We start from the raw sequence: 17,984 nt of genomic DNA on the forward strand, positions 1-17,984 counted from the left end.
AACGGAAGAAAGAAAGAAATGATACCAGTATGTGAATATTTTAAAGTTGTTGCTTCAGTATACTAGTCAAAGCCTGCCAGAGCTATTTACCATCTCAGGACAATTTGTTCACTTCACTTATAAATTAGAAATGTGCTCTGGCCAATAAATCTAAATTTATTTTGTAGTAGTCATTTTGCTTAATGGAAGTGTTTTCCAGATGTTGCCTAAGTCTAGTCGTCTGGGCCCTCTTCCAATAAATGAGGAAAGTTTGATTTCATAGGTTGTCACTGTTGATTTTGTCTAACCTTTGGACTAATTGGTTCATCCCACTATATTTGCACTGATATATAAGACTTCCAGGACATGGGATAAACTCATCTATCCTTTACGGGTAAGTGTCAAAGTTAACTTGCTTCATGGAATTAAATGTGTTTTCATTAGAGGTGTTTGAAAAAAATGTATAAGGATAGTAGTTGGAAATTTTTGAAAAGGATTATATTTATGCAATACACCTGTTGGAAGTCTCTGAATTTATATTGAGAGTTAAGGAAAAGTTGGAACAGTAAGTCCATGATGCTTATTAAATTACATTTCAATGACACAGGTTATTATTTTCCTTAAGATAAAATTTTAACCTGGCACTGCTAAGTACATGCTATACTTTGACTAGAGTTTTAAGATAAGTCTATTCTATGTTAGAGATTTCTTAAGTATTAAAACTGTCAATAACATGGCTGAGGGTGACTTGATTTGTTCTGCATAAAATTAAGTCTAATGGTCAAATATTTTCTATAGAATTAAAGCCGATTTAAAGTCTTGTTTCAAGAATAGGATGGTTTTATTATTAAGTTACATTTTTAAAATTACTGAAACGTGTATAATGCAAGCCTAAGTTAGTGGTGAGATGAAAGAGCAGTTTTCTGATACTTTTATTTTATTTTCAGCAAGGGTACCTACGGTACCTGAAAACAACCATGGCGTGGAAAACACTTCCCATTTACCTGTTGTTGCTGCTGTCTGTTTTCGTGATTCAGCAAGTTTCATCTCAAGGTAGCTTAACCATTGAACATACTTTTATTTAACAACTATTGCTAATCATTCAGTCTTGATTTTTATAACAACAGAAATGTATTTCTAAAAATTTATATTTACTTGAGTTTAATATATCGTACAACCTTAAAATAATATACAACATGTAGCCTGTTTATAAGTGCTTTGGAATTCTCATCTTTTTCTCCTTTCAAGAGTTTTGAGCTTGTGTAAATAATAATTTTGGTACTTGTTATTTCTATGGTTCTCCCAAAAGTTTAAAAAGTGCAGACAGTTCATCATAAATTTATGCTGGAGCTATATAGTATCATAAAAATAACTAAAAAGAACAAAATTTAGATAACATAACTTTTGCCTGTATGTTGAACAATTTGGTCTTTCAAATCAAATAAATTATTGATAACTTATTTTGGCATCATTTAGGCATAGATACCACGTTATAATAAACTGCAGTGTTTCAAATGGCATTTTATTAGTCCTGAAACTGTTCTCTTTTTCTTATAAGAACTATTCATCCAGGTATGGACAAATACAGATGTGACTGTCATTTTGTATTATAATATTAAACTTTTCACAGTCCTCCCAAAGTAGGTCCTGGATGAACAGTTCTTGTTACTCATTTTTAGAGAATGTTAAAGTACACTCAGTGTAATCACATTAGTAGAAGATGCTATCATGCCATCTAGGTGGATTAATAGTAACAACGCCTAGCTTTGGATTTTCCTTTTCTTTTCCTTCTGTTCCCCTTTGATAAGCAAAAGCTGAGAGAATAAAAATCAAGATTCATGACAGTTATGATGAAATTACATTTCTAAAGTAAACGTTTCCAGTAAAATACGAAGATTCTTATGAATCCTGAACAAGAGTGTTAACTGTCTGTGTAGGCATAAGTTGCAGAATTGTTCAGATACGAAAAGATGGGAAAACACATGAAAGCAAATGTGCATATTCAATGAGAATGATGACTACTCCAGTATCTCCAGACCCTTCGGCTTTCTCATAACAATAGGACAAGGTTCACAACACTGGGGGCACTTTCTAAACTGCCTTTTCCTCTGTAATACAATTGGTTGTTCACTAAAACAGTGCTACTTTAATTTTAATTTTCATTAAATAAATGAAATTAAAATTAACGGGGCTGGGTGCGGTGGCTTACACCTGTAATCCCAGCACCTTGGGAGGCCTAGGCAGACAGATCACCTGAGGTCAGGAGCTCAAAAGCAGCCTGGGCAACATGACAAAATCTTGTCTCTATACAAAATACAAAAAATTAGCCAGGTGTGGTAGCGTGTGCCTGTAATCCCAGCTACTCGGAAGCTGAGGCAGGAGGATCTCTTGAGTTCAGGAGGTGCAGATTGCAGTGAGCCGAGCTTGCTCCACTGCACTCCAGCCTGGGCAACAGAGTGAGACTCTGTCTCAAAAATAAATAAATAAATAAATAAATAAATAAAATCAGTGGTTACAATTAATAGCAATAAAAGTAGGACAGACACGTAGTCTATGAAAACAAGCTTTTCCTGTAAGGATGATTTCCAATTTTTTTTTTTTTTTTTTGAAACAGGGTCTTGCTTTGTCTCCCAGGCTAGAGTGCAGTGGCATGATCTTGGCTGACTGCAACCTCCACCTACCAGGTTCAAGCGATTCTCCTATCTCAATCTCCTGAGTAGCTGGGATTACAGGCCCCTGCCACCATGCCTGGCTAATTTTTGTATTTTTAGTAAAGATGGGTTTTCACCATGTTGGCCAGGCTGATCTCACTTGACCTCAGGTGATCCGCCTGCCTCTGCCTCCCAAAGTGCTGGGATTATAGATGATTTCTTATTTCAGAAATCTGCCAACCATAAAAAAAATCTCTTGATACTGTCTTGTCTGCTTCTCTTGCTTTCTCAACCTCATCTCATTCTCTTTTTTCTTTATATATAATATATGTATTTATATACATACACTATATATACATTTTTGTATGTGTTATGCATTCATGTATGCAAAATGTTCTGAAAGTTGTCCTATAATTTACTGTTTTATTTGCATATTCAGACCTTGACATTCCTGGACTCTATTAAGATTTGTTTTCAGTGTGTTTCAACATTCCTCTGTGGATTTAGGACATTGCACCTGCCAATTTCTGTTCCAGAGATGGATTCCATTGTCACATTCCTGCAGTCATTTCTCAGGGAGGGTTTTAAGGTGGTGTTTTCCAAATGACTTTTTAAAAATATTTGAGAATGAGTATGCTTTTGTTATTGTTTGCTTATTTGTTGCCTGGAGAATCTCTGTTCATGACCTTTATAGTTATGCCCAGTTATTTTAAGGGTTCTCACTTTAGCAGTGGTTGTAAGCATCTGGCTTCCCTGACATTTAAAAAATCCAGTTATCCCCACCAATTAAGAAAGAAAAAGCTCAGTAAAGTTTGTGCTGGTGCAACCAGCTTGCTTTAAGCTTATCCTCAGGAATGGGAGGCGATGCGATGGGTGGAAAAATCTCAGGCTTAAAATAAGATATATCAGAGTTCAAATTCTGGATGGATTGTTTACTTAAGGTGACCATAAAATGTATTATCTAAATTAGGACAATTATAAGAGTAAAAGAGTTCACTACAAATAATTGGAAGGTATTAATTAACCTATGATGCAGATATACTGGAACTATTAACTAGCCGTGTGATAATGAACAACTTGTCAAAATTTCTGTGTTTCAGCTTTCTTATCTCTAAAAAAGGGCTATTAAATCCTGGAAATATTTTCATAAGCATTAGAGATAATGTATGACTCAGTACCTGGCATAGAGAAGCTCAATAAATGTCAACTGCTAATCATCATAGCCACAGCATCGGTAGTAGCTGTAGCTGCCACCTCTTCCTTAGAAATATCACCCTCTTTAGGCAAAGCCATTACTTTGCCTGCTTTTCAAAAGTGTATTTTTTATCTCAATCTAGTGAAGAATAAAGTGACATAACTGAGATCACCTAAGACATCAGCCAAATATCAGCTGGGCCTATTGCTAACATCATTCCAACACCTTCTCGGTCAATAAAATTCTCTCTCACCAAGCGGCTTCGTCCCCCTCATTAGATCGCTCCCTTTCTATAAAGTGGTTTGGCCATATTTACGCCAGTATTGTATAATTTTAGATTTATCAAGCTGTGCAGGGAGATGTGGGGAAGGGTATTCTAGAGATGCCACCTGCAACTGTGATTATAACTGTCAACACTACATGGAGTGCTGCCCTGATTTCAAGAGAGTCTGCACTGTGGGTAAGTCCTGAGAGCGAGTGTCTCCTCTGTCAAGCAGCTCTGTGAGTCTGTGAGTCCCCCCTTGCACCCTCGTGCAGTGCTGTCCGTGAGACTGAGCCTCCCCTTGCACCCGCTTGCAGTGCTGTTTTCCCACTGTATCACTTCCTTTGCTTATCACTTCCTTTTCCTTCACTTGCATAAATGTTGCAGCGCATTGTACCTAAGGATGGTGTCAAAGCTTGTGATTACTGGGGAAGGTAAGGGGAGCCTGGAAATCTGTCACTTGCACAAGGTTATTGACTAGTTCCAAGTAAAATGTCTTATTTTAAATAGAGAAGATACAGTGAGTCAGTAGTCATTAAGTATATAGTAAGGAGTAATTATTTACAATCAGAGATGTCCTCGACTAGTGATGAGGTCTTTCAATAGTTTCATCAAAAGAATACATGAGCATGGAATAATCTTGTCTACTATTTGACTTTTTGATGTTAATACATTTCTAAATTACCTGGAAAAGGCACTTTAAAGATAAAGTGCTAGTGTTTAATGATGAATTTCAGTTAAACTTGAAGGTCTGAATTTTAAATTGTGAGTAGTGTTTCACTTGAATATATTTTGGACCATTTTGTTATTAACACAGAAACAGTTCCTATTCAATTTAAGAAAATTATAATTAAAATTATTTGAAAGGTATATTTGCTTTAGAATTTGAATGTGAAGGTGAGGGATACATTGTACAATTTATGTATTGGATAGGTAATTATTTTAAATAGGCCTTGGTAAGTCCTGGTACCGCTAACCAAGGCTTTTTAAATTTTCATGTTTTAAATGAGTAGTCCTCCCTAACATAGTCCACACTATAAGATTAGGCTGAAAGCTTTCAACTATACACATTTCCCAGTTTGTCATAATAAGGGTCTCTCTGCATTACAAATGATTTTTAAGCCTCAAAAGTGGCCCATTTATAGGAATATATATATACATATATATTTATATGGAATATATTGCTGAGATCTGTACATTCAATTACTGTGAATCTATTACAGAGCAGTGTGTGAAGAGGAGAAGGATGAAGAGATTTCATATTAAGTGTACCTCACTATTTAGACATTTCCCGATTTTTCATTGTTCATACATGTAAATAACTTGGGCAGCATCACGACGTCTCTTGGAGTCTTGAAGGGCAAGAAGAGTTGCCCTCAGTCACCATATTTCTTTTTTGGCTTGGGCTGTCTCCATCTGGGATACCATCTAATTTTTCCTGGATGATGTACTTCAAATTTTAAATAAAAGACTTAGAAATGAACTTTTGGAGACCTAGTCGAGTCTAAGGTGGGAAATGGCTGTCAAATACACGGGCCTGGCTTCGCAATTAATAATCTGTAACTTCTTGTTTTGCTCTGGGTAGAGCTTTCCTGTAAAGGCCGCTGCTTTGAGTCCTTCGAGAGAGGGAGGGAGTGTGACTGCGACGCCCAATGTAAGAAGTATGACAAGTGCTGTCCTGATTATGAGAGTTTCTGTGCAGAAGGTAAGCATTACAGTACCAACCAATGCTTCTCAGTACAGGCAGATCTGTGCACCAATCTTAGCATCACTGCTAATGTCTAACGCGCAGTCTATCTCATGCCTTGATTCTACTAACATATAAGCTATTTCATAACAATTTTGTGTTGTGGAGATGAATTAAAGAAGAAAAGCGCCTTGCAACAGCAGCACCCGCAGGCTCAGCCAGGCTTCAGGAGCACAAGATGTTGCTAGAGGGGAAAAACAGAGGATGAGGCTGAATGCACATGTCTTTTTTTTCTTCGGATGTGGTTCAATTTCAGGTTAAATCAACAGTAATCAACTCATTTGATGATTTCTTGTCTCACCCTTGCTGACTTCACATAGTCAACTATCCTTTGAGCTATCTGTGCTTTTGGCCTCAGTGTTTGAGTATATATTTAAGGACACAAGCAACACTTTCAGCTTCCCTAAACAAGTAAATTTATGAATTAGTTTAAGCCATTAAATTTACAGACAAATCTACCTAACACGTTGTTAACTGTCATGTTCCTTCCCATTTCTGCAGTCTCCTCAGCAGTCTCTGTTCCAATACATGTGCATGGTAAAGTCAATAACAAGCGATATTCCCATCTTAAAATCATCTTCTCTATTTATAGGTCTTGAAGGACTACTCTAGAATACAACAAAAGGCTCCAGATTTTATAGAAAAAGATTTTAAAAACATACTTAAATACTGGATTACTTTCCTTTACCAAATGGTTGTTCTTAAATTCTACTTTGTTAAAACAAGAATATTTGTGGAGGTGAAGACAAGCTTTGCTTGCATAATCAATCTTATCATTTTATTTAAACAAGCCTGCACCTCCTGCTTCTTTAGAACAGTGAAGAAACGGAGTGGAAAACCGTTAATCAGCAGAGTTGAGAGATGTTTCTTAGCTGTTCAATGTTTTCATGGGAAAACATTCCAAAAATAATGAAGACAACACCCTTGTAATAAAAAACTCAGAGCTCACCCTTCCTGCAGCTTTTAGCAGGTCCCATGATGAGTGACACATATTTACTTATTACCCTAATTGTTTTGGCTGTGAGACAAGAAAGCTAAGAATTTGCTTTGGGCAGAGGATGTGTAGGGAGGGAAGATGGTTGGAAAGTGATGAGACATTGAGAGAACATTTTGATAAAGATAATACTTTATGCTAAGAAATGTTTGGTCAGCTTACCTAAAGTTTAGGTAGAACTCAGTGGAAAAAAGATGAAGGCAATGCTGGCCAACTTTCTTTACAGAATTCATAAGATAGTCAGGGTCCCAACTTAAAATAATAAAACCACTCAGAATCTCAATACTTTATTTTTTAAGTATAATAACCAAACTATCTTGAGATTCACCACCTAGTTGTTTCAGTATAGATACCACTTACAGGTGTCTATATATCTAAAAATCATAACATTTCAAGAATTGAAGGAATCCCAGCCATCCAAGTGCCTCTGAATGGGAGAGAGAAAACAGAGTTCAAGAGGTTAACCGTTCTGGCCAAGAGCATGAGCTAGTACATGGCAGATCTGTTTCTCAAATTGAGATACTTGACATTTTTGTTGGGTGGCAGGAGAAATGAGAGGGGCAGTGGCCAGTTCATGGAGACTATAGCAATAGGGTTTTGGGGCGATGTTGCTGGGAGCAGCACGATTTATCACAACTCTTCTGTACCCAGAGAGTCCCCAGTGCTTTCTGTTTTCATATCCTTCATTAGTCCCTCTTGTTCCTAATGATTAAAAAAAAAAGTAAAAAGTTCTGTGTTTTCTCTTCTAGACTGAGAAGCAAAAGAGGGAAGGGGACTAAAAGGTTAAAAAGATACACTCCAAACCATTAACAGTTGTACCTTTGGGAAGGGCAGCACATTTGAGGAAAAGCATAATGTGAAGGTGTGAACTTTTCACAAGAATATTCATGTGGAACTTTTGTAATTAAAAAAAGAACAAAAGGCACATTGGCATCATTTAATTTAAATGAATATTAAAACAAAAAATGAATACTAAAACAGAAAAGAAATTCTGAAGGCAAAGACTTTTAGAAATCATCTTGAATAAACATCTTAGTTTGCAGACAAGAAGATGAAGTTCAAGAGAATTATTTGCCTAAGGTCACAATGGTAGAGGCTCGTAGGTCTAGGACTGGAATTCAGGTCTTCTGATTCCTGAGACTTTGCTCCCTGTCATAACTTACAACAATCTGAGAACCAATATTTTATAGCAATGCATCCTTAGAATTAAATGGAGTCATTCGTGTTAGGCTGGAGCCTGCCTGCACTGACTGTCACCAGCATCTACTCTTGAAGCTAGATGCATCCGTGCTTTTCACAGTTAGAGCTGCTGATGAACATAAACAAAATGTTAACTGACTTGTCTTGCTTGGCCTCAGTGCATAATCCCACATCACCACCATCTTCAAAGAAAGCACTTCCACCTTCAGGAGCATCTCAAACCATCAAATCAACAACCAAACGTTCACCCAAACCACCAAACAAGAAGAAGACTAAGAAAGTTGTAGAATCAGAGGAAATAACAGAAGGTAGGAAGATGACAGATATAATCAAAGGAGCTTTTTTAGATGAAATAACTTGTAGGTGACTGCTTATCTAAGCCCATTCTCTGAGAACAGGGTAATCTTAGGAATCATGAGGCTCATTACACTAGAAGGTTTTAGACTTTGCTTTTAAGTAAAGTTTAAGACAAAGTATAAACTCTCAGGTCTTTCTGTATTTACCAAACCCAGCATGAGCCTGGGTTAAAACAAATCAGAAGGGACAAATCTTACTGTAAAAAACAAAAACCATCCCATGATTTTCTTTGCAGAATAATTTGATTCTGTGTTTTGGAGGATATGGGAAAGTTGAGAGATACTAGTAATACTGCTAGTATCTGTGATAAGCCCAGGTGCCTTGCTTTTAACTGACAGTTGAAAGGCAGTTGGTCATATTACTAATAAAAGCAAAATCCAGATACTTGTAGATTAGTAAATAGCACTTCTTGCTGTATTTAGACTGGCAGTTCTTTTTTGTTTTAAATCACAGTTGGTGTGATCAAACTTTCTATTTGATTTATAGAACATTCTGTTTCTGAAAATCAAGAGTCCTCCTCCTCCTCCTCCTCTTCCTCTTCTTCTTCAACAATTCGGAAAATCAAGTCTTCCAAAAATTCAGCTGCTAATAGAGAATTACAGAAGAAACTCAAAGGTTTGAGCATTGATAAAGATCAAAGACTATATCAATGCCATATTAACAATGATTATATTTAAAAGTAGTGCGTGTTGGTAGAATGAAGACATCTCAATATGGGGTGGGGGAATATAACTTTAAAACTATTATCTTAGAAAGTACCAAATGAATACTTCCTACAGGAAATTAGTGCCAAGCAGCTCAGAAGCCACTCTAAAAGCAAAAGATAAGAAGATGCTGTAGCAGTGACTGTGGAACCACAGGATGGCACCAGAGATGATTATTTATGGCGTTCTATTGTCACTCTTATTTACTTGATATCATTTTGCTTCTTCCCCTTCATCTTCCTTGCATTTTCATTTTCCCTTCCCCAGCTTTATTTTAACAAACATTTATATACTATCGTTCTAAGTGTTTTACAAGTATTAATTCATTAAATTCTTACAAATCTCTATGGAAAAAATGTTATCCATATTTTACAAATCCTCTTTATTTTCCTAGTAACTTATATATCTGGATGATTTTTCTCTAGTAGAGACTGTGCTACAGAGAAGGCTATTATTGCCTGAAAAGAGATTTCCTTTGCTGTTTATTATTTCCTGAAGTTCCGGTTCTAAAATATATTCTCTTTCTCCAGGAAATACTGAATTTTTGGATAAGGGAGTTTTAAAGAACTCTAAGTGGCTGTGATTCCCTCTGAAGCATTCTCTCTAGATAAATAGCCAGATATTTAATCTTTTAGTCACCCAGAAAATCATGCACAAAGCCACCCTTGGGCTTTGTAGTTCACCTGTGGGGTAGCTGCTATGGGAAAGCCTTGATAAATACTGTCTTTTTGCTGCCATGGCACCCTAATTGCCTACTTATGTCCCCTGGGACTTGCAAGGTTAGCTGCACAGAAGAAAAGGAGTGGCTAATAGCCCTATATGTGGGAACAAGCCTCAAGCAAGGACTGTGGGGGTGACTGGGGCCGATTGCTCAGAGGTAGCTGTAGAGGCCTCTGAGATAATTGGTGCAGCAAGATGGTAGTACTAGGTTTCCAGGAGGAAGGAAGGGACACTGGGCACTGAAGAATAAGACTAGAAAAGTGGGGAGTAAAGACCATTAATATAAACAGATGAATTAGTGTTATTTTTCATGTTGGTAATTTCAAAGTTGCCACTGACTTCCATGTATTAATTGTATAGAGTTGAATTTGTGCTTTCTCATCCCTCATCTTATTCATTCCCTAAAACAGCCCAATAAGCTAGGTTGAGTATTTACCATTTTACAACAAATTAAAGGACATAGTAGAGGTTAGCAATTTGCTTAGAAACACACAACTAGTCAATGATAAAAATGGGATATTTATGTCACTATTAAAGAAAAAAAATTCTAAAATAACAAGATGTATATATTTTTTTCTCCAGGAAAAGATAACAAGAAGAACAGAACTAAAAAGAAATCTACTCCCAAAGCACCAGTTGTAGATGAAGCTGGAAGTGGATTGGACAATGGTGACTTCAAGGTCACCACAACTCCTGCCACGTCTACCACCCAACACAATAAAGTCACCACATCTCCCAAGATCACAACAACAAAACCAATAAATCCCAGACCCAGTCTTCCATCTAATTCTGATACATCTAAACAGACATCTTTGACAGCAAATAAAAAGACAACAGTTGAAACTAAAGAAACTACTACAACAAATAAACAGACCTCAACTGATGGAAAAGAGACTACTTCAGCTAAAGAAACACAAAGTGTAGATAAAACATCAGCTAAAGATTTAGCACCTACATCTAAACCTACACCCAAAGCTGAAACTACAACCAAAGGCCCTGCTCTTACCACCCCCAAGGAGCCTACACCCACCACTCCCAAGGAGCCTGCATCTACCACTCCCAAAGAGCCTGCACCCACCACCACCAAGTCTGCATCCACTACTCCCAAGGAGCCTTCACCCACCACCACTAAGGAGCCAGCACCCACCACTCCCAAGGAGCCTGGCCCAACCACCCCCAGGAGCCAGCACCCACCACTCCCAAGGAGCCTGCACCCACCACCACCAGAAGCCTGCACCCACTACTCCCAAGGAGCCTGGCCCACCACCCCCAAGGAGCCAGCACCCACCACTCCCAAGGAGCCTGCACCCACCACCACCAAGAAGCCTGCACCCACTACTCCCAAGGAGCCTGGCCCAACCACCCCCAAGGAGCCAGCACCCACCACTCCCAAGGAGCCTGCACCCACCACCACCAAGAAGCCTGCACCCACTACTCCCAAGGAGCCTGGCCCAACCACCCCCAAGGAGCCAGCACCCACCACTCCCAAGGAGCCTGCACCCACCACCACTAAGAAGCCTGCACCTACTACCCCCAAGGAGCCTTCACCCACCACCCCCAAGGAGCCTGCACCCACCACCCCCAAGGAGCCTGCACCCACCACCCCCAAGGAGCCTGCACCCACCACCACCAAGAAGCCTGCACCCACCACTCCCAAGGAGCCTGCACTAACCACCCCCAAGGAGCTCACACCCACCACTACCAAGAAGCCTGCACCTACTACTCCCAAGGAGCTCACACCCACCACCCCTGAGGAGCTCACACCCACCACCCCTGAGGAGCTCGCACCCACCACCCCTGAGGAGCCCGCACCCACCACCCCTGTGGAACCCGCTCCCACCACCCCTGAGGAACCCTCTCCCACCACTCCCAAGGCACCGGCTCCCACCACCCCTAAGGAGCCTGCTCCAAAAACTGCTCCAACTACCCCTAAGGGGACTGCTCCAACTACCCCTAAGGGGACTGCTCCAACTACCCCTAAGGAGACTGCTCCAACTACCCCTAAGGGGACTGCTCCAACTACCCTCAAGGAACCTGCACCCACTACTCCCAAGAGGCCTGCCCTCAAGGAGCTTGCACCCACCACCACCAAGGAGCCCACACCCACCACCTCTGACAAGCCTGCTCCAACTACCCCTAAGGAGCCTGTACCCACTACCCCCAAGAAGCCTGCTCCAACTACTCCTGAGACACCTCCTGCAACCACTTCAGAGGCCTCTACTCCAACTACCACCATGGAGCCTCCCACTAGCCACAAAAGCCCTGATGAATCAACTCCTGAGCTTTCTGCAGAACCCACACCAAAGGTTCTTGAAAATAGTCCCAAGAAACCTGCTGTACCTACAACTAAGACTCCTGCAGTGACTAAACCTGAAATGACTACAAGAGCGAAAGACAAGACAACAGAAAGAGACATACGTACTACAACTGAAACTACAACTGTTGCACCTAAGATGACAAAAGAGACAGCAACTACAACAGAAAAAACTACCGAATCCAAAATAACAACTACAACCACACAAGTAACATCGACCACAACTCAAGATACCACACCATTCAAAATTACTACTCTTAAAACAACTATTCTTGCACCCAAAGTAACTACTACAACAAAAAAGACAATTACTACAACTGAGATCATGAACAAACCTGAAGAAACAGCTAAACCAAAAGATAGAGCTACTAATTCTAAAGCGACAACTGCTAAACCTCAAAAGCCAACCAAAGCACCCAAAAAGCCCACTTCTACCAAAAAGCCAAAAACAACACCTAGAGGGAGAAAACCAAAGACGACACCAACTCCCCCAAAGATGACATCAACAATGCCAGAATTGAATCCTACCTCAAGAGTAGCAGAAGCCATGCTCCAAACCACCACCAGACCTAACCAAACTCCAAACTCCAAACTAGTTGAAGTAAATCCAAAGAATGAAGATGCAGGTGGTGCTGAAGGAGAAACACCTCACATGCTTCCCAGGCCCCATGTGTTCACACCTATAGTTATTCCCGGCATGGATTACTCACTAAGAGTACCCAATCAAGGCATTGTCATCAATCCCATGCTTTCCGGTATTAAGAATCAGTTATTTTCATTTTTAAAGCTGGTAATGTTAGTTTACATCTATATGAACCAGAATGCCTTAGTTTAGTATCACTTGAGTGAGATGTATTACCTGACCTGATTAACTTGTGAAGTTTTACAGCCTCCCTGTAGGTAAGCAGAGGCGTTATAGTAAGCTTATTCATTCTCTAGAAAAGTAATAATTTAGGGTTTGGAATTTAGCATGTGTGTGTCTGTGAGCAGCAGTGATGGTACATTGAATGTCAAAAAAATTTAGTTGGGAGTCTATTCTTAAAAGTACAATGCAAAGCAAAAATCTGTAGTATCATTTTCCAAACCAACCCAAAGGGAGGGCAATCAGAACTGAAAGATGAAATTTCACATTGAGCTCATACATCCAATAAATGTCTAGTTTACATGAAAATCTAGGTAACCTGGCCCATTCCAATTCATAATAATTTATTTCATGTAATACTTTTGAAGAGTATCATCTTTAAGTAAAATGGAATTATCAAGTATATAACTATGCAAACACGTCAGACTCTGTTCTTCAAGATCTTAGAAAAGGTAAACAGGAAATAGAACCCTGTGGAAAGACTTGAAAAAACACACACACTTTTCTCATTCTGTTCTATATTTGTTTTGTTTTTGCTAATTTGTTTAGATGAGACCGATATATGCAATGGTAGGCCAGTAGATGGACTGACTACTTTGCGCAATGGGACATTAGTTGCATTCCGAGGTGAGCTATGTACACATTTATTTTTCTTCTCATCATTCTGTTTTGGCATTTATGAGAACCAAAGCCATGGAAGAGTGTTAGTTTGGGTTGTTTTCTGGAGGGGAATCTGATTGATAAACATACCTCACAGGAGAATCTGAGAGTAATAATGGAAATATTGGATTAAGAAAACTAGACAAAGTAACAAAACAAAACCAAGACCCTGAACTGATATTACTGAGGTTTTTTTTTCCTATTGTTAAGATTAAAAAGGTAGTTCAAATTTTTTTTTTTTGGGCGGTTGTTAAAATTTTAATTTCATACCAAATGAAATGACACCAGCATGCATATTCGCTGCTTTATTTGAAAATAACATCTCAATTGTGATGTGTTCAAGTGTTACACTCTCTGTCGGAGGGTAACAGAAGAAAAGTTATTTCATGTTAATTCTCTGCTGTACTCTCTGCTAGTCAGTCTTAACACATATTTAGATTAAATCTGAAAATAATTCCTTTTTGTATAGTAGAGGCTAAAGAGATGTTAGTCATTAAATTATAATTCCTTAGTTCTAAGAGATAAAGAAATTGAGAACTAAAGAGTAACTGTAAGTCACAAAGCCAAAAGGCTTTTTTGAGACAGGGTCTCCCTCTGTCACCCAGGCTGGAGTAGAGTAGCACAATCATGGCTCAATGCAGGCTCAATCTCCTGGGCCCAAGCGATCCTCCCGTCTCAGCCACCTGAGTAGCTGGGACTACAGGTGTGCACCACCATACCTGGCTAATTCTTGTATTTTTTTTTTGTGAAGACAGGGTTTTGTCATGGTGCCCACACTGGTCTCAAACTCCTGGGCCCAGCCATCTACCCACCTTGACCTCCCAAAGTGCTGGATTACAGGTGTGAGCCACTGCACCTGGCCTAACCAATAGTTCTTTCTAGAGAAACTAGAAAACTAAAATATCTCAAAGTTTATGCTAAATTTTGGACTTGGGAAATACCTGCTCTCAGAAATGTTCAAACACTACCTTTTGGATCTGACTAAACTTCCAGTCATACAATGCATAAGAAAACTATATATATATATATATATATTTTTCCATTTTGGTTTCTTTTGTGATAGGTTTAGTATTCAGCTTGTAGGCTGATGTCTTTCCTTAAATTTTAGGTCATTATTTCTGGATGCTAAGTCCATTCAGTCCACCATCTCCAGCTCGCAGAATTACTGAAGTCTGGGGTATTCCTTCCCCCATTGATACTGTTTTTACTAGGTGCAACTGTGAAGGAAAAACTTTCTTCTTTAAGGTAACACAATTATCTTTGTGAGAGAAATTTAATTATAATTTGTAAATGCATTGTTTATTACAATGTATATCGCCTTAACCTCCAATATAAGTGTCAGCACTTTAAACTATCATCAAAATTTAATCATAAGCAACAGTTTGATAACATTAATGGTCAAAATTCAACCATTCAACTAAGTTAACATGTTCTCTCTATACTTAAATCTAGAAATGAGTTCCTAATCTTTTTTCCCCAAAGCTGATAACATAATTTTCTTTTAAATTATCAGGATTCTCAGTACTGGCGTTTTACCAATGATATAAAAGATGCAGGGTATCCCAAACCAATTTTCAAAGGATTTGGAGGACTAACTGGACAAATAGTGGCAGCGCTTTCAATAGCTAAATACAAGAACCGGCCTGAATCTGTGTATTTTTTCAAGAGAGGTATGTGCTACATAATTGACAAGATTACAAAACTTTTAAAGAATTACACTCAGCATTTTATTATTGAGTTTACTGTCAAAAGATATCTTTAATGGCTGGAATCAAATATTTTCAGTGACAAAAATAAAAATGGAGGGTAGTATTCTTATTGCCCTCAATTTTTATTTAGATTTCTTCACAGGCAAATCACAATTCATTTGAGTTTTCAGGTCACTGACAGAATGTCATTTACTTTCGCTTCACAAATGTGCATGTCATCCTTGCACAGGGGCCATGCTAATCTCTGTATCATTCCAATTTTAGTATATGTGCTGCCAACGTGAGCACTTGTCACTTTCAATTGAAATTAAATACATAACCATGTAATTGGCTGCATCTATTCAATCAACAAGTATTTCAGGGTTTAATAATTATTTTTACAATACCCTTGACTAATAGCCATTAATATCGACATATTATATGAAAAATGAAACAAAATTTTTTTCTATACATTGTAAAAGTTGTTTTCCATCTTTTCTGAGGGTATTAAAATTTTCATTTTCCATGTGATATTCTAACACATAACAGGTGGCAGTATTCAGCAGTATATTTATAAACAGGAACCTGTACAGAAGTGCCCTGGAAGAAGGCCTGCTCTAAATTATCCAGTGTATGGAGAAACGACACAAGTTAGGAGACGTCGCTTTGAACGTGCTATAGGACCTTCTCTAACACACACCATAAGAATTCACTATTCACCCGTCAGACTGGCTTATCAAGACAAAGGTAACATTTTTATTCTGTTAAAAAAATCCTTAAACATAAGTAGATGTGATACAGTTTCTTATACAGTAAGGCTTATGAAATATACATACTGATCAAACAGCCCTAATAATTTAAGCTTACTGATGAAAAACTCATCCACTTGCTTTAGTGAATAACCAAAGACCAATACTTTCTTTTTCCTTGTGGGTAAGGAAAGCAGTTTGTTCAGGTTTGTCAGTTATAACCAATACTATTTATCAAGTACTTCTTACCAAGAACTATTTTTATATACCAATCTATAACCTTCAATAGTTCTACATCAGAGGGCAAAAACTGAGATTAAAACTCAGATCTGTCTGGCTCTTCAAAAGATAGTACATTGCCTTTTAATCTGGTATCTTTTATTAAACATATCATCTACAGGTTTCCTTCATAATGAAGTTAAAGTGAGTACACTGTGGAGAGGACTTCCAAATGTGGTTACCTCAGCTATATCACTGCCCAACATCAGAAAACCTGACGGCTATGATTACTATGCCTTTTCTAAAGGTAAGTTATTAACTAATAGTTTCCCAAGGAGGTGATATCATTTGTGAAAATAATGAAGATAAAGTAAAAATGCTGGCTGCGATGACTGAATGTGAAGTTACACTACGATACTTATTCTCATTGCTGTGGAAAAGTTAAGACTTTTGCTTTAATTTCAATTAAAATGAATGGCACTGCAATTCAATTCTGCTCTAACCTTCATGAGATTACGATAAAACATCCAATTACTAGAGTAAAATTGCTACTGATGATACTATTTTACTTCTATCATTTGTGGCATTTAACAGATAACTTGGCACAAGGTTATACTGATTTGCATCATTGCAGAGTCTATAAGATCAGAAAGAAGTGCCCGAGAAACTAACTTTATCAATTAAATTGTGTTACTCAGGATGCTTTTCTTTGAAATGCCCAGAAATCTAAGTTATTTTGCTTGTAATTCCATAATATGAATGACACTGGCATGTATTTTTTTAAAAAGAATAAACCCAAGTAAATTATTTTTCAAACTTGGTTACTCTTTAATGCTTATTTCATAAACGAGAGTTGAACTTGATTTTACAAAAAGATGGAGAAATGTCAATCTTCTGAAACATCAAAAAAGCTGAAAGGTTGAAAAGTCTAGGCAATTGTTTTTCTTTCTGTTATAAAGTTCAAATTAATTAGTAAAAACATCTCTATTAAAATGATAAACATTGTCTTTGAGCATAATAGTCAATATAAGTTATTTTTTAGTTTGGGCATTGTTTTCTTTTAACTAAAAAAATGTTTTCTCTTCCATTTAGATCAATACTACAACATTGATGTGCCTAATAGAACAGCAAGAGCAATTACTACTCGTTCTGGGCAGACCTTATCCAAAGTCTGGTACAACTGTCCTTAGACTGATGAGCAAAGGAGGAGTCAACTAATGAAGAAAAGAATAATACATTTTGACACTGAAAAACATTTTATTAATAAAGAATATTGACATAGTATACCAGTTTATATATAAAAATGTTTTTAAACTTGACAATCATTACACTAAAACAGATTTGAAAATCTTATTCACAGTTGTTATTGTTTACAGACCAATTAATTAATATTTCCTCTATTTATTCCTCCTCTCCCTCCCATTGCATGGCTCACACCTGTAAAAAAAAAAAAAAGAATCAAATTGAATATATCTTTTAAGAATTCAAAACTAGTGTATCACTTACTCCACTTCATTATAAAAAATATCTAGGCATTATGGATATAAAACTGTTGGGTATTCTACAACTTCAATGGAAATTATTACAAGCATATTAATATTTTTGTGACATAAGTACAATCTAAAAGTTATATTGGAAAACATGGAAATATTAAAATTTTACACTTTTACTAGCTAAAACATA

The 17,984-nt window shown here is 37.7% G+C and overlaps 2 protein-coding genes and 1 non-coding gene across 3 annotated transcripts in view; 1 reads left to right on the forward strand and 2 right to left on the reverse strand.

Moving 5' to 3' along the window:
• Positions 1-353: 353 nt before the first annotated feature.
• On the forward strand, positions 354-17,980 carry PRG4 (proteoglycan 4). The gene is given in 16 exon segments (XM_033198595.1): positions 354-373; positions 927-1,032; positions 4,163-4,285; positions 5,673-5,792; positions 8,187-8,336; positions 8,872-9,000; positions 10,392-10,982; positions 10,985-11,029; positions 11,032-11,064; positions 11,067-12,878; positions 13,535-13,612; positions 14,754-14,890; positions 15,159-15,315; positions 15,883-16,080; positions 16,483-16,608; positions 17,394-17,980. Coding segments are annotated over 15 exon segments (3,873 nt in total). The 5' UTR covers positions 354-373; positions 927-956; the 3' UTR covers positions 17,492-17,980.
• On the reverse strand, positions 15,539-15,642 carry LOC117076968. Its single transcript, XR_004434577.1, has one exon. It is a non-coding gene; the product is annotated as a U6 spliceosomal RNA (small nuclear RNA).
• TPR (translocated promoter region, nuclear basket protein) overlaps positions 16,071-17,984 on the reverse strand; it is a 67,282-nt gene continuing 65,368 nt past the window's right edge. Inside the window, exon 51 of the mRNA XM_033198594.1 lies at positions 16,071-17,738. Within this exon, the coding sequence (XP_033054485.1) occupies positions 17,683-17,738 (56 nt within the window). The 3' untranslated portion in view covers positions 16,071-17,682. The remainder of the gene's footprint in view (positions 17,739-17,984) is intronic.

Source organism: Trachypithecus francoisi, unplaced genomic scaffold (assembly GCF_009764315.1).
Source record: "Trachypithecus francoisi isolate TF-2019V2 unplaced genomic scaffold, Tfra_2.0 Lachesis_group5, whole genome shotgun sequence".
Taxonomy (NCBI): Eukaryota; Metazoa; Chordata; class Mammalia; order Primates; family Cercopithecidae; genus Trachypithecus; species Trachypithecus francoisi.